Source organism: Orycteropus afer, unplaced genomic scaffold, assembly GCF_000298275.1.
Source record: "Orycteropus afer afer isolate SDZICR_OR568_19922 unplaced genomic scaffold, OryAfe1.0 scaffold00027, whole genome shotgun sequence".
Lineage (NCBI taxonomy): Eukaryota > Metazoa > Chordata > Mammalia > Tubulidentata > Orycteropodidae > Orycteropus > Orycteropus afer.
In genome coordinates, this window is record NW_006921614.1 from 15526966 (window position 1) to 15542893 (window position 15928).

Consider the following 15928-nt stretch of genomic DNA (forward strand, 5'->3'; position numbering starts at 1 on the left):
GAGTCGGCCCCGACTCATAGCGACCCCTCCTTGGGTTTCCGAGGCAGTATCACTACGGAAGTAGGATTGCCCAACCTTCCTTCCGAGGAGTGGCTGCTGGGTTTGAACCACCAGCTGTCTGGTTAGCAGGCAAGTGTCTTAGCCACTATACATATAGATAGATGAACATTATTTCTTTCTGTTTGGTAGCTCTCCATAGCTGCTAATCCCAGATGACAAATTCTACCTAATGAGAATAACAAGCTCCCAGCACAGAAACATGCAATCTGAGAGAAGTCACAGATTCTAAAAGACCCCTTGTACAGTATGCATGGTCAGGCTCTGGTGGCCAAGTCAGTGGAAGTGACAGTGTAGTGGCCCAAACTGTTCAGTGGTTTGATTCTAAGGCCAGGTGTTGGCCAGTCCATCTCCCTGTGAATGCTCTCATTGAAGCTGGTGCTGACTGACTCAGTTTCCCTGTAGCTGAGCCCTGGCAATGCTGATGCTCTGATGGGTTCTGTTAGCCACTGATGAGCAGGCCCACTGATTGCAGCTTCCTGCATAGCCCAGACAGCCTACTACTTGCTTCTTGTCTCTTATCACCCCTTGTCAGCAGAGCGGACTGATTTCCACTCCAATTTTTGCTGATACACAGCAGCAAAGGGGAAAGGGGAAGTGTTCACAACCGTTATTAACACCACTGCATGTATCACTGTGCTGAGAGACTCTCCCTCTTTGGGAAGGACTCAATCAAAGTTTCCATTTGTGAAGAATATGAGTTTAAATTGCACTTGATAAGAGGGATGCTCTTGCAGACTTTCTAGGAAACTTTCAGGTTTCAGTTATTTGTTTGGTTTTGTTTTAGCGTGTTAGACTTTTTTTTCTTTTTTTCCTGTTCTTACCAACTCCCAGCTGCATTGCTTGAATCTTGACTGGGATGTTCTGTGCAACCGTAAAGCTTTTTACATTTTGCTGAGACTTTTATTTTTTTTTAGTAGTAGTTTTGTCTTTCTAAAAAGAAACATTACCATAAGAGTAAAGTTTTCCTGCTCACTTTACAGTAATAGAAAGTTTGACCAAGAACCAAATTCATTGGCATTCTTTTATTCCCTTAATACCTGAGCTATTCCTCAATTTTGCTTTTCTGAGAAAAGTAGAAGGAAAAAGTGAATATTGAGTGCCACTCGTGGCTTCATATCTTAAATTCCTGAAGAGCTTTAACTGGGGCTTTCTCAGTCTTGGTTTTCCTCATTAACATCACCTGTCTGTATACCTCCTTATTTATAGCACTCAGGAGCCTGTTGCTTTCAATATGTACATCAGAGATTTAACAACATCCTACCAAAAGGTCTCACACTCTTCAATTGTTTCTTCACCTAAGCAGATGTCCTTTGCAAGCCTTACAAGCAGGCCTATTGATAGAACATGGGATTCAAATGTAACTTGAAATAAATACTAATTAAAGGTATCCGCAGGCAATTTCAGTGAAAGATTGAGAAAAAGAAATGAGACTGTGAACTTTGAAAAGTTATCCTATATGGCAATCTATTTAATAGCATCCCCCCACATATACAAAGATTTTTAAGGAAAGGGGGGGGTGGGTATCAATGGTATTTGATGTGTTAAAGAACGATCAAAATAAAATAGATTGGAACTTAAATGTGTTATTACTTTGATGGAGATGAAAAGATAGCCAAGAGACATGGGGAAAGAGCTGTGCAGTTAGGGTAGAAGATAATAGCACAGTGCAGTCTCTACTTCTCTGGATTTCACGTTAACTACTGTGGATTCAGGAACTGGCTTAATGACTTTTCCAGGATTTGGTCTGGCCTTTTATCAACTCACTATAAGAACATAAGCCAGGAACGCCTCAGAAGTTGCTGCAGCGTAACATGCCCTCCCACCATCCTGCCATTTGCAACTCTGACCACTGGATTTGAGCCTTATGTCTGGACAGGGCAACTCCTAAAAGCCAATGAACTAGCAGTAGTCAGGGAGTCAGTGAAAAATGAGAGAGCATTGGGCATTTGGACACATACATTTTCTCTCTTTGCTCATGCTGTTTTGCCACTGTAAAATGCTCAGTTAAACCTAATTGAATTTGACAATAATAAATGACATATTGAAACTGTATAGTCCACCTAAGGAAAAGCAATGAAAACAGTGAAGACACCAGAAGCCAGAGCTCAGGAAATGTCATATTCACATAGAAATGCTTTAAATTTTTCTCAGGGCTTTATTGTCTCTTTTTTTTAAAGGAATGTTCCAGACCACCCAGTGCAATAAGTTCTTTTTGGAAACTATACATAAAATCATCACTTTAATTCAGCTTTTTGCCCCAGTTGTCATAATACAGCCTTCAGCCCATAAATAAAGAAGAACTGGCTGTCAAAAAAGAAGAAGAAAAGAGCAAAACAGATCAACTCCCCCTCCCTTGTCCTGAGAAACTGAGCATGCCCTCCTTGAGGGAACTTGTAGAAGTTCAGAATCTTTGTAAGGATGTTAAATGTAAAATGAATATTTTACATTTCTCCTCCATATTTTCTTCTTCTGCACCCTCAGTGCTCTGCTAAGTCCTGTGTCTGAGAAAAGCAGTGCTTGACTTCCTTGTAAGAATACAATTTCCACAATCTTTTTTTTTTTTTTTTTCATGCAGAGGAAGCCTTATTTACAGAACGTGTTCATGTCCTTCCTATCATTCCACTCATAATAAAGGAAGGGCCATAACCACTTCCATGCCAGTCTTGTCTCCCTGATCCCTACCCCCAACGCCCACCCACACCATACTTAAGTATGCCTTTTGCCTAAAACCTTGTAGACTAAACCATTTACTATATCTTTTATATAAATGACACGGGAAGAAGTAAGAAATTCCATGAGGAGCAGTTAAGTATAAAACATCTGGGATGTCCCTAATCTTTCCTGAGCAGTTGCCTGGTCTAGATGTTGGTTCAGTAGCAGTTGGCTGAGAGAGTCCCTATTTTACTTTGATGGAACCTCATCCTTCCCCTTCACAAGGGCTCTTGGTCTAATTAAATCTCAGGGAAACAGAGCCTTGGCAGCAGGTTAAAGTAAGCTAGTAGACTGGAATGTAGGAGGTGGGCTTAAAACTAAATTGTGGAGTTTAACTGGGTACGTCTCTGGTTTCAATGAAATACTTTTACAGTGTATAGTAGCAATGTCTGTTCCTAAGCTTTTCAAAACCATTTTTCTTTTTCCTTAATTGTAGTTCCCTGGTTGTTTTTATATTATGAACTACTTGTAGAAAAATACAGGAAGCATAATTACAATACAGAGCTCCTTTCCCAAGCCTACTGAGATCATTTGAAGCCAAACTGGGTTTTAGGGTTTTGCTAACTATAAGTTGAGAGCTATGAATTGCATCCTATGAAATGCTGGTTGATTTACAGCAAGTGTTATGTGATTAAACAATAACCATGTTTCTTCAAGCTGTGTAACTGCTGCAGAATTGAGGGAAGGAGGGATGAGGACTATGTTGCTTCATGATACCACACTTCATAGCTCCTTGTGGGGAAAAGAAGGAATAGCTCTGTGTGACTCTAACAGCAGAGTACAGCTATTGTAGAAATATGTACACATTTACTTAGGAACAGAAAAGAGAAATACTCTACTTTGTTTTCCGTGTATATTTCCATATCCAGGTAGTATTGTGTTAAATTGCTAATTGTTCATTTTTGTATTCTACTTTTACTGAAGAATCTGTATATGGGCTTTTAGGGGCAGCAGAAATAACTTGTTTTACTGTTATTGACACTTTGGAAATCAGTACTTTTTAGTGTATTAGAAAATGTAAAGCCTTTAGGAGTTTGATTTTTTTTTTTCACCCTAAAAAATAATGATTATTGAGAATGCGATTTGTTGAATGTACTCTTCTAAAGTAAAATTTCAAGCAAACAGTACAGACATTCAAAAGTAGAATGCAAACACCCATTGGTATGAGAGGCTTCCCAGTAAAGGGGACACAAAGCATCTAGTGCAAAGCGGGTACCATCATCACCTGACCTTTCCCATTATGCATCTGCAGCAATGTCCTCTGCCTGCCAACTTCATTCAGGGAAGTCTGAAGGAAATAAATGAGAAGAGCTTTCAACTAAAGCTTTATTATATGTTGCATTCATTTAATGTGACTGTTTTACGTTGTTGTTTAATATTGTGTACAGCCAAAATAGAATGTCTTAATGTTTTCATTGTATCAGAATTGGCATGCATCAGGTATAGGTGAAGTCAGACTGTAATCTTACTAGCTACACATTCTTCCCTTTGTCTTGGGGTCTCACATCTTAGATAATACATTTGTATATTGTTGTTATGTGCCATCGAGTCGGACCCGACTCATAGTGACCCCTCCTTGGGTTTCCGAGGCAGTATCACTACAGAAGTAGATTGTTCCATCTACCTTCCGAAGAGTGGCTGATGGGTTTGAACCGCCAGCCTTCTGGTTAGCAGTCGAGTGCCTTAGGCACTATGCTACTAGAGCCCAGCTAAATATTTATGTCACCTTCAACAATGGTCTGTCTTAAAGTCTTTTTATTTTATCATCCTTCTTCGTTTCCTTCCTTTCTTTTTGCAACTCGTCTTGAAATTCTCATCTTAATTTGCATCTAAGGCAGTCTTCAGAGAGCTGTAATAAAGAAATGGGCAGGCAAGGACTGAGTAGGATTAATTTCTTCTCTAATTTTCTTTTAGCCAGCCTTCCTTCCCAGCTAGGTTCTTAAGTGGATAGAAATGAACCACAGCCCTGGTGTGTGTGCGTTCTCCTCCTTGTACGGTAGAGCTGACAGTCACAGTCCGCCTTTTCTATATTGTGATAAGCCTTCAACCAGTCAGGCGGGATGAGTGATTGAATATGAAGCAAATGCTAGCCCCAGCCTTCTGTTGGCTTGAAAATTAACCTGCTCCTCCACCAGAGCCGCTAGGGAGCAGGAAAAAAAAAAGGGAAGAAGTGCAGAGAAGCTGCAAGGTGCTCCTGCAAGTTGTGGTTTTAAAAATCCTGGTTGCATCTCACCTGTGGGTTGTGAAATTAATTAAGTGGGTCGCAATTAGCATTTTCTATGGGATGGATTAGAGTAGACAATATATAATACTCCTGAACAGTAAATATTGTGTCGTAGAACTTTAGTTTCATTTTGTGTGGGTGTGCTGGATGTCAGTGTAAAGTGCAATTCTTACCGTGGGTCAAAAAGCCTGCGGCGCCCCGCGCGGGTTGCACCGGAAAGCTGGGTCTGGCCGCTCTTGGGTGTACAGAAGCCGACGCCCACGGTAGAGCCAGGGGAGAGAGTACCAGCCAAGACTCGGTGGCCAGACTCCCCAAGGCTGCTCAGCCCAGATTGCGGCTGCCGCAGGGCGCACGGGACCAGCCGAGCGTTGTCCAGCCCTCTGCCCAGGGACAGGAGCACTCGCCTAGACACTCGGCGTCGCTTCTCGAGTTACTTGCCCCCCAGCGTAGCTGTTGACTTAGTGAAAACTAAAACATTCCGCTGTCCGAGGAGACAGACGCTGTGTCACCACGCGCGGCTGGGAAACAGCCCTATTCGAGAACTGGAGTCCCACCCGAGGTGCCGCATTGCAATCGGGGGAGGGGCGGGTCCGCCTGGTGATTTATTTACTCCTCTTTTTGCCGGAGAAGTGCAGTAATTCGAAACAGTTCTCACAGTAGCGTCCCTGACAACTTAATGTTAAGGGAGAAAAAAAGTCATTAAAGCGTTCATAGGACGCAATGGCGGGGGTGGGGGCGCGGAGAGGCTGGGAGCGAGCTGGGGATTGATTTCTTTTTACGGTTTTCAAGTGGCCTGTGCAGTGTATTCTTAATGCAGCCTCGGATGATTTATGGTTCCTAGCGCCGCAGCTGAAACTGCACTGCCAGAACCCAAGGAGGGCAGCATCCCTGGGGCTTGTTGCCGCGGAGAACTCCTGCGCGCCCCAGAGCGCCCGCGAGAAGAGCGTGTTTGGGCGCGGGGCTGGGGCGCCCTCCAGGGCCCGGCCTGCGCCCGCCCCTGACCAGCTTTGTCTTTTCCCCCTCCCACGCAGGACTTTCTGCAGGGAGACTGCTCCAAAGCTAAGCAGAAGCTCAACTGGCAGCCCCAGGTCACTTTTGATGTAAGTTTACATTTCAGGGTGCGGGGTGGTGTGGGTTGGTCCAGGGTGGCGGGGCGAGCGGCTCAGCCGCCCCTCAACGCAAAGCACCTCTGCCCTGGGAGGCCTGTCCTAGGCCGGGAGGACCGTGCGGGATGCAGGGACGAAGGGAGAGTGATGGTGTTGGGGGGTCGCGGGGCGGGAGTGCTGCGAAAAGAGCAAGGCTGAAATCCTCTCACCTCTCGCCCCCTTTCCTGTGCCCCAGGAGTTGGTGCGGGAAATGGTGGATGCGGACGTGGAGCTCATGAGGAACAATCCCAACGCCTGAAGCCCCTGGGCTCGGCTCTACTGCCTCCAGCTGGCTCCAGCTGGCTCCATGGGCCTCAAGCCGGGCCGGTGGGGCAACATCCGTGTGCTGCCATCCATACCCCCTCCCCGCCGAATTTGTAGCAGCCGGGACGTGGCTCTGGGTCCGGCTTTCCTTCGTTGAAGCCTCTTCTGAATGGTTTGGTGAAATCAAGATTTAATCACATATTCATTTCACTTGAAATTATGTCGTTAGACAACTGAAATTTTGGGGCCTTCAAATTGTGTTTCTCTTTTCTTATTAAACATGACTTTTCTATGAACAGCATCAACCTAGTTGATGTGGATGATTTCTCCAAGTTATATAAAACAGCTATAAGGGCCTCCTAACCCCCAAATCTTCGCAGCTGAGTGAGATTGCCTCCAGTTGTGAGAGCCCCTGAGCTGCATCTGACCGGGTCCTGCCCTGTGGGAAACTGTCCACTCGGTCCGCAGCCCGGCCGGTTGGTTCCTGGGGAGGTCCCTTTGCCATGTTAACAATAAACTCCTCCACCATACGCTGAGGAAATTCCAGTCCGTGCAGAAGTGAGGCATCCATTCCATCACAGTTGGCTGTAATTAGAACCCATTTGGAGCGCCGACCACCTCAAAAGATAGCTCGAGAAATAGAGGGAGGTTAGAAAAAGAAAAGAGTCCTCGTAGTGCACTGCTTAACTGCTCAGCTGCTAAAAAAAATTAAAAAAAAAAAAAGGCAGTTCAAACCCACCAGCAGTTAGGTGGGAGAGAGAAGTGGCAGTCTGCTTTTGTAAAGAATACAGCCTTGGAAACCCTATGGGGGCATTTCCACTCTGTACTATATAGGGTTGGCTGAGTCAGAATACACTCCAAGGCAAGGGGGTTTGGGTTTTTTTGGGTTTGTTTGTTTGTTTGTTTTTAAAGAAGAGGAACCATAAAGGTAAGTAAATATTGTTGGAACATTCCATGCCAAAGCCCCTGGGTTACCCAGAGGTCTCTGGGCCATACCTTTCCTTTTGGGCTTAAATCTGCCACACAATATTCTAGATCACTTTCTAAATCTAAATTTGATTTATTCATTTTGAGAAACTTATGTTAAATGCCTATTACATGCCAGACACTGTGCTACATCCTTGAAGTGTATCAGTGGTAATTAGAAATTATAACAAAGAAGTTTAAGGTCGGCTTCAGATCACTGGGACCAGTTTCATTGAGTGCATCATCTAGGCAGCCTGGATTTGACCACAGGTGTGTCTGCCTAAGCTATGTATAGTATGTCTGTATGGCTAAAGGAAGGTTGACACACAAATATATAGAACCCCCAAAAGCAGTAAGCAAGGATTTATATGCACACAATGGATAGTACAGGTGTATGCCTCCATGAAGGACAACATTTTGCCCTAGAGCAACCAGGTCAAGACTCCTACCCTCCTCAAACAAAATAAATAAAACTTAACAGCAAATGGAATCCCAGCCTTTGCACATGATTGGGTGTGTAGTGAACTATTTCTGACTGTCTTCATAGGGAAGTTTATGATCTGGGGGAGGATGCAGGCTCCAGGGCTGGCGGCAGGAGAGAAGGCTCTTTGTGTGGCTGCTGGAGGTCAGGGTGAAAGCATGCTGGCAAGGGGTGGCTTCGGCTTCCATGGGGCAGAACCAGGGCGGCCCCAGCGCCCATCCGATTCTCAGAAGCCAGCCAACCGCGCCTTCCCCACTCTTGCTTGGGATGCTACTAATTGGAAACAGATGGTCCCTTGAAGGTTGGGACTCCACGACTGGGCAGACTGGGACACACACATACACATCACATATACAGTCACACACAGACAAATACATCCACATACAGATAACACAAACACACATATCCACACACAAATACCTACTCACGAACACAAACACACAAATACCTACTCACAAACACAAATACCCAAACATGCTTTCTCACACTGCCACACACAAGTAATTATAAACACAACCCACAAATATGTATCACATGCATTCACTCACACTGTCACACTCAGAAACACCTATAAACAAACTTATATGTGTACGTTGTTCCCGTTGGCCCTCACCCTGACCAGCAAGCAGCCTTTCCTCTTTGGCCACCTGAGCCCCCCACCCCACCACACCAAGAGAAGCCTTGCAAGGGCCTTGGGGCTTGCAGTAGCCCCATTTAATTCAAGGTTCCTGTGGCTTCTTAAGGTAAGCTCAAAGCCATAATAAGCTCTTCAGTGGGGAACAGGAGAGATTCTAAGCAGGGTTTAATGCGACTCAAGTGGAACCATAATTTCAAATTATACATCTCAAAATGGACTGTAGCATCCGTTTTTGAAGGAAAACAAAAAAAAAAGTATTTTCAGTTGCAACCTTCTCGTTATTACTGCACCCTCAATCATGGTGGTCCACAGGGACGCATTTGACTTCCCAGCCTCCCCTGGGTGTGTGTTTAAAGGGAGAAAAAGAAGAATTTGCTTCAGTATTTCCATGCTTTCTTTCTGTGTTGTGGGAGAATTTCATTTGAACATCCTTCATGACAATTCTTATTAAAAGGTTTCTTAAATCTCAATTCAGTGTCAGTGCAACTATTTTTCCCCTCTGGTTTAGCTACTCATTTTAGGTGTAATAAAATATTTTCTACCTTGATTTTTTCACTAAAAACTAGGAGTCATACTTTCAGTACAGTCAAATATCATGGTACAGAAGTCAAACCCACCAATACCTGGCCCACTCTATAGTCTCACTTTCCATCTGACCTGCCTGCTAGAACCCTGTCACTGGCTGTATCCGCTGCCCTTTGTTTTTAAGGAATTAGGAGAAAGCCAGGCCCAGCATAATAAACCTGTCACACCTCTGCAGCTGTTCAGGGGCAAGGCTCTATGGTGCAGGCTAGCTAAGAACCTTAAGGTTGGTGCTGAAGTGCTTTGGAATGTTTTGCTCCCCCAAGATGGCAGCAATGGTGTTCCAGGTGAGGGTAGATCTGGGTTTCCTTAACCAACACCAACCACCAAGATGCCTTGAAACCTCTGGTTGCCCATGATTGGCTGCTAAAGGAGACCTTTCTTGTATTATTAAAGCTCAGCATGTATTAAGAGGCAACACTTAAAATTTTAATTTTAAAATAATAACCTTAAATGCATTGTTGACAAATAACTCTAAAAGCCTCAAAGCAGCCCAGGCACTTTGTTTTTATTTGCTATTCCAAATAGGAATTATTCTCAGGGTGAAGATGTACCCCCAAGGAATCCAAGTTCATGCAACATTGGTTCTCCAAACCTTCGTCCTGCCTTGCGCGATAGGTGGATGGCATTCGTGGGGTTGGGGAAAGCTCCCACCCGGCTCTTACGAAAACATTGTGCTTCTGCGTGCGCGTGGACGTACTTTTCAAACAGATCTACACGTCCCAACATATCACCAGCACCTCTCCATAAATTTTGAGTTTTAATCGGTGAGGTGTCGAGAATTTGAAAAACCAGGAGCGACAACTGGAACACAAACGCAGTTCCGGGGGCTAGACCCGGTTTTGGCCCACCCTCCCCAGTTCAGGTGTCACACTGTCCAAGATTTCCTGGGCAAATACACAGGGTCAGGGCCCAATTTCCTCCTAGGGGCTTCTGGCTCCCCGCAACCTCCCACCTCACTTCCCGACCTCATACACAACCGGCACCGCAAGCCCATCCTCCGAGGGTAGGTCGTTAGGGTTGCTCCCCGAGAATGGACCTGGCTATTTAACTGTCCCAGGCCCGAAGAAGGTGCGGGCGCTCTGTACGGATGGGGGCGCCACTGTTACCTAAGCCCGGAATCGCCGGGCTTCTGGTTGGTTGCCCCGCCTCCAGCCTGACCGCCCGAGAGCATCTCCATCTTTAAAGACCTTTCCAAGGTCCCAGGTCTTTCACGAAGGCAATGCAAGGGTCTACCTCAGCCCAACTTCCTCCCTCAAAAGTGTCTGGAATTGGAGGCTTGACCTCGGTCCGCCCCAGCCCTGCCAGCTACGCCCTGGCTCCCTCCTGTCTTTTAGGGTCAGGGGTCCCGTTCTCAGTTGCCCTTTTTTATCTCTGAATTCAGGACCAAAGGCACGCGTGTGCATGGCAGAGCCCCCAGACTGACAATGCGGAGGCCTAGGCTGGTCTGCACCGTCTGCTCACGAGCTCCGTGGCCTTGGGGCAGGGGCCTGGCTCCCAGCAGCCGAGTGGCGCGTTTGGTGAGCACGCAACACGCCCCTCCACTGGGCCGCAAGTGTCGCTGTGCCAGCTTCTGGACCCTGATAGTCATCCTCCCCAACGTGGGGAGAAGGTGGAGCAGAGTGCAGAAAAAGTGAAGAAGACTTGTCGCTTAGTAAAAATAAAACCCTCAACATGTGCAGTCCAGGCCCTGCTAATGCCCCAGGCTTCCAGAGCCCACCGCCAAGCCCAGAGAGCGGGCAGGGGGTGATGACTCTGGGCACACTGAAACCCAGGCCGCAGCGACCCCGCCGCGAGGGAGAGTTGGACCCAGCCAGACTGGAGGAAGCTGCACAGCCCCAGGAGTGGCGGGGCGCGAACAGGAGAATGTATATTTGGAAGGGGTCAGGACCTCGGCTGGAGTCTGGCTTTTTATGCCGAGGAAGCCAGCCGGGAAGGGCTCTCTGGCCATGCTTTCCTGTTGTGTCCGTGTCCCTGGCAGCGCTGGGCCAGGAGCAGGCGGCTGAGCCTGGAGGGACGGAGGCCCTATCGTGGAGGCATCCTGAAGTTAGAACAAGCGGCCAGACCCTTTCAGGAGCCAGCCTGCAACTGCACGGGAATGTCACCTTATTATTCTTCGGTCACAAGACCCACTCCTTGTAAATCAAAGCCCTACATCTCCCCGACTTTTAGTCACCCGGACGAGAGTGGGAGTGAGTTGGCAGGGGTCTCCCTCGCAGTTCTTCCAGGGAGTTCTAATGCCCAGACTGCCCTTGTTGGCCGGTGTCACGCAGCCCCTCTCTTGGGGGAGCGGTGGGACTTCCTCCCGTACAAGCGCAGCCTGGGCTTCTCGCCGCTGCGCCCGTCAGCACCCACTTCTGCGCTCTCCTGGACCGCCACAGCCCAGGGCGCGCGGACTGGCCACGCTCTGCGCGCCCTTCGTGGATAATAAATACAGTCATCAGATCCCCCAGGCAGCCCGCCTCTGGCCCGGCCCCTGCTCTGGCTCAGCGACCAAGGATGCCCTGAGTGTCTGGGGCTCCAGCAAGGCCTGCGTCTGGCCCAGATCCACTCGCCCACCGCGGCCCGGGCCTAGACTCACAACGCCCTGGCGGGCCCCCCCCCGCCCCCAATGTGGGCCTCGCGACCTCTGCCCTATGCGCTCCAGAGCCGAGTCGGCTTCGGAGGCAAGTCTTCGACAGCCACAAGGCCCTGCTGCTGAATCAGACGGCGCTGTCGCTCAATTCGGAGAACAGTTTTCGTTTTTCCTCCACCCGCAGATTTTAAAGAATCCAATCTCCCCTTAAACATGTGCGCCCACCCTGTCTTGGTTTACACGTTTGCAACCATTAACGAGCCCCCAGCCCGACCTCCAAGCCCAATGACCTGTTTTTATACCGAAGGAAATGCAGCAGCCTTACCAGTTAATGGCGCTAAATGTGTTGGTTTTCCTGCTTTTTCCCTGGAGTAGGTAACGGGGGGAGGGGAACTATCTTCTCAGTTTCTGTCTCGATCTAAATAGCGCCCCAAATCCTCCAGCAAACCCCTTCCTTCCCCAACTCCCCAGTCCAAGCCCCCTCCCAAGCCTCCTGCGTCTCCTCTGGCCTCTAGGCCCTGCTGGGGGTTCCACCCCCAGGTCAAAAAGCCCGGTCGTCTGGCCCCGGGCCCCACCCGCTGCTCACTCCCAGGGCTCACAAATGACTCTCCCATGCCCACCCAAGTTGCGCCAAGCTGTGTTGACTTAAAGGCCAAATGGGCAGCCCATCTAGTCTTCTTCGTGGGAGTGACCTGCAGGGACAGCTGGGGGGCAGGGGGCTGTCAGTCTAGTCGGAACTGACATGGTGGAAATCAGGGCTCCAGAGATGGCTTCGGCTTGGAGGGGTGAGAGGGCGGGTCAGAGGAAGAAGCTGCTCTTGGGAGAAGAGAGGGAGGTGCCTTCGGGAAGGACAGGGGGCCTAATGGAAGCCCCACTGAAGACTGTGGGTCACTGTCCTGACCTCAGTGTCCCTACAGCTAGCAGAGAAATTCTGAGCAGGTTCTGAGCACTCTCTCAGTACCAAGCATACCCAGCCTTTTTTACATAACCCAAGTGGGAGTTCTGCCCTTCTCCAAGGCACACCGGGCCTATACACAAGGAAATTCCAGATCCTACTGCATCTCCGATAATACGCTCAATATGCTGCAAATTTAAAATCAGTGAGGGAAAAAATCAAGTAAACAACCAAAGGAAAAATAATATAAAACAGAGGGTTTCTTTGGAGCCAGAGTAAGATGGGAAAGGCATACAACAAAGGTCCTAAGTTGAGCCGTATGCTCTCTACGCCTTATTTTGGTTTCCAATAAGGCGGACATGGTACATTTTGCCCAATTTTCCACTCCTAATCACGTTGAGAACGTTTGTGGAGAAGCAGCTTTCATTCTCCAGAATGAGTTTTGGAGCTGGAATTAATTGAATTAAGTATTGCTCCTTTTCCAACTGGACCAGACCTAGAACCTGCCCTAACCTGCACAGACTTTGCTGTCCCGGTCCTGCTCCTCTGTCACCTGAGGCCTGTTGGAGGCTGAACCCACCTTGAGGGGTCATGCTGCATCTGGCCCAGCCTTCAGAAGCCCAGTCCAGGGTGGGTATGCAGGCTACCAAGGAGACACAGCAAGTTGGGGGTGGGGACATCTGGGAGAAATTTGGAACCCCCAAGGTCTTCTCTAGAAGTCTGGGAGGAAGGGGGAAAAAGGGGATGACAGAGAGAATGAGAGATAGAGAACAAAGACACAAATAATTTAATGATTACCTTGGATTCACTCTCAAAATGGAAGAGATGGAATAAAGGAGCAGGATCAAGACACTAACGTTCAAGCCATGAAGATAGAGCCCCAACAGCCAAAGAAGACTTTGTTTACATAGGTGCAAGTGAAAACACCATCAACAAAAGCTCTTTGCAGGGAACTTCTTGCCTGGGACATAAGTCGAAATAGGAGCTTTTAGAAAGTAGGGTTTCTGAAGCTGGCATTTAGGGCTCTAGAGCAAATCAAGTGGCAGTTTCTTTTGCTTTCGATGTGGCCACTGTCTCAGTAAATTAGGCTTTCACTGGATTCAGGCCCTGGCTCTCTGAGCTGCAGCCTTCTTGCCCCCCTCAGTGGGGCGGGGACTCTGACAACCTCTGAGACCTTTTCTCTTTCTTCAACCTCCTGCTAGGCTGAAGAGGGCTGAAGAGTGACGGCACAGAATAGCGTTTTGTCCTGCTTGGCTGGCTTTATTGCGTGGGCATCATTAATCTTGCCCCTAAGAAACATTTGTTTATGACTGGATGGGAAGGACTAATGACTTTGTGAACCCACCCAAACTGAGTCAGGAGGAAAGCAAGAAGGCCAGGCGCCACGAGGCTGAACCAAGAGGTGGCTGAACCAAGAGGGGGAGATGCAGAGCTGGGCTCAGAAGCAAATGGGGCCTGTATCCAGCGCCTCAGCACCCTCCCCTAGAGATAGATGCTAGGGTGCATGTTGGGGGAGGATTGTGGAGCCTGTGCCCAGCACCCTGGTCCCTCTCACAAAACCTGGAGATGTTGGAATGTGTATGTGTGTGACTATCATTCTAACAGGGCTTGCTTCGGGTGCCACTATTACCCTGGAGAGCACTGGTGTGGATGCCAAGGCCCCATTGCTCAATTTCCGGCTACTCCACAGCAGTCTTGCAGCTAAGCCTGACTAAGTTGAGGGCTTGGGGCCTCTCTGGGGTCTCGCACCATTAAGGGCAAAACTAATGGCCCTCCATCTTTAAAACTGCCCTCCCCAAGTGAACACAGAGAAAAGATTCTAGGTCCCTTGCTCACCTATCAAACTGAGCCAATAGGGCTACAATGCACTCTTGTTTTCTGACCCCACAGGAAACAGTCAAGAGCTTACAGGCTACCAGTACAATCAAGCCTTATTCCACAGCAAACATTGATTATTAATGACACAGACTGCGTGGAATGATAAATTGTAAAATGCATGCTTGTTTGCATGCAGCCTGGTGAAAAAGGCCTGCTAACTGCATAACCCTGGAGAATAGCACGTGTTCCTAACACATGTGCAATATGCCAAATGCAAGTTTGTATATGACATGTCAGATTCGGGCCTTTCCTGGCTCATAGTATCAATTGCTAAGGGGCAAAAAAAAAAAAAAAAAAAAAACCCACTACTACAGCCAGGACAAAATACTTACTATCCTAAAGCTTTCTTTGGAAGCTAATTTCAAAAGGTACTATCAATTAAGTTATTAAAGAGCTTTTCTGATACTATTCTGCTCAAATATGACCCCATTTTACAGAAAAATTATCCTTATTGATGAAAAAGTGCAAATCAAGTGTGCAAACCCATAGGAAATAAGCAGATTCTTCCAGGTCAAATAAGATTGTCAGGAGTTGATTTTTCTGAAGTTGGATTTAAGAATCCAAAAGCAAATGTATTGCTAGTGGAACAAGTTATATATATATGTGATTTAAAAAATAGGAATAATGCACGGAACTTACGACTTTTCATTTAAACATAATTTCTGAACTGTTATGTAAGCAACTCATCTAGAAGCTACTGCTGCCACTATATATGTATAATACAAACACCAGCCTTGACACACATACCTTCAAATGCCTAATTTTCAAACATTCGAACAAGAGGGCAAACAAGTTGCTGAGAAACTTTCCTCGGGTATGTACACACTTCCAGGGACCGCAGCGAGGTCACGGCAGCGCCCCGCTTAGCCCGGGGGCTCTTTTCCAGCCTCAGGGACTCCAGGCCCAGGAAGGAAGGACAAGGGCCCCAAAACTCACTCCCCATATCTGAAAGATCTAGAAGGGCCTGGGCAGGGAGCCGAGCTGGGTCTTCACCTCGCCATGCTCCTCCCAGCACCCTGCTCAGGTCGCGTCCGCTCTGGGAACAGGGACCAAAGCTGTCCCCAGCTCAAGCTGCTCGCCTGCCACCTACGACCTCCGAAACCGCACGCTGAGGACAGCCTCCCGAGGCCTGGCGCTAGCTGGGGCCGCAATGTCCCCGGGCCAACCAAGCCGGGGCCTGAGGGGACGCGGAAGGTCACGGACACGCGCCCTTCGAACACACCATCCTCCACCCCGCCAACAAGGCTCGCTCGCCTCCATTAGGCCCAATGACTCCCCTACGGCAGCCATTCGAAGTGATTTGTGGCTTCTGTAAGCTGATCTCGCAACCCAAGCAAGGACGCGCTACTGCCGGGAAAGCGGCGGGGCCCACTCCAACTAGGCTGTCCCTGCCCGGCCCGCAAACGAGGCTGGGGTGAGGGGCGCAACGCGCGGTTTCCTGCCAGAGCGCGACACCAAGGAGACAGCTGGAGTAGTTAGGGCGTCCAGGCGCGCTGTCGCTCGTGAGCA

At 48.1% G+C, this 15928-nt stretch overlaps 1 protein-coding gene across 1 annotated transcript in view; it reads left to right on the forward strand.

Moving 5' to 3' along the window:
• GMDS (GDP-mannose 4,6-dehydratase) overlaps positions 1–6400 on the forward strand; it is a 907267-nt gene extending 900867 nt beyond the window's left edge. The window contains exons 10-11 of the mRNA XM_007935374.1: positions 6028–6096; positions 6338–6400. Of these exons, the coding sequence (XP_007933565.1) occupies positions 6028–6096; positions 6338–6400 (132 nt within the window). The remainder of the gene's footprint in view (positions 1–6027; positions 6097–6337) is intronic.
• Positions 6401–15928: the final 9528 nt, after the last annotated feature.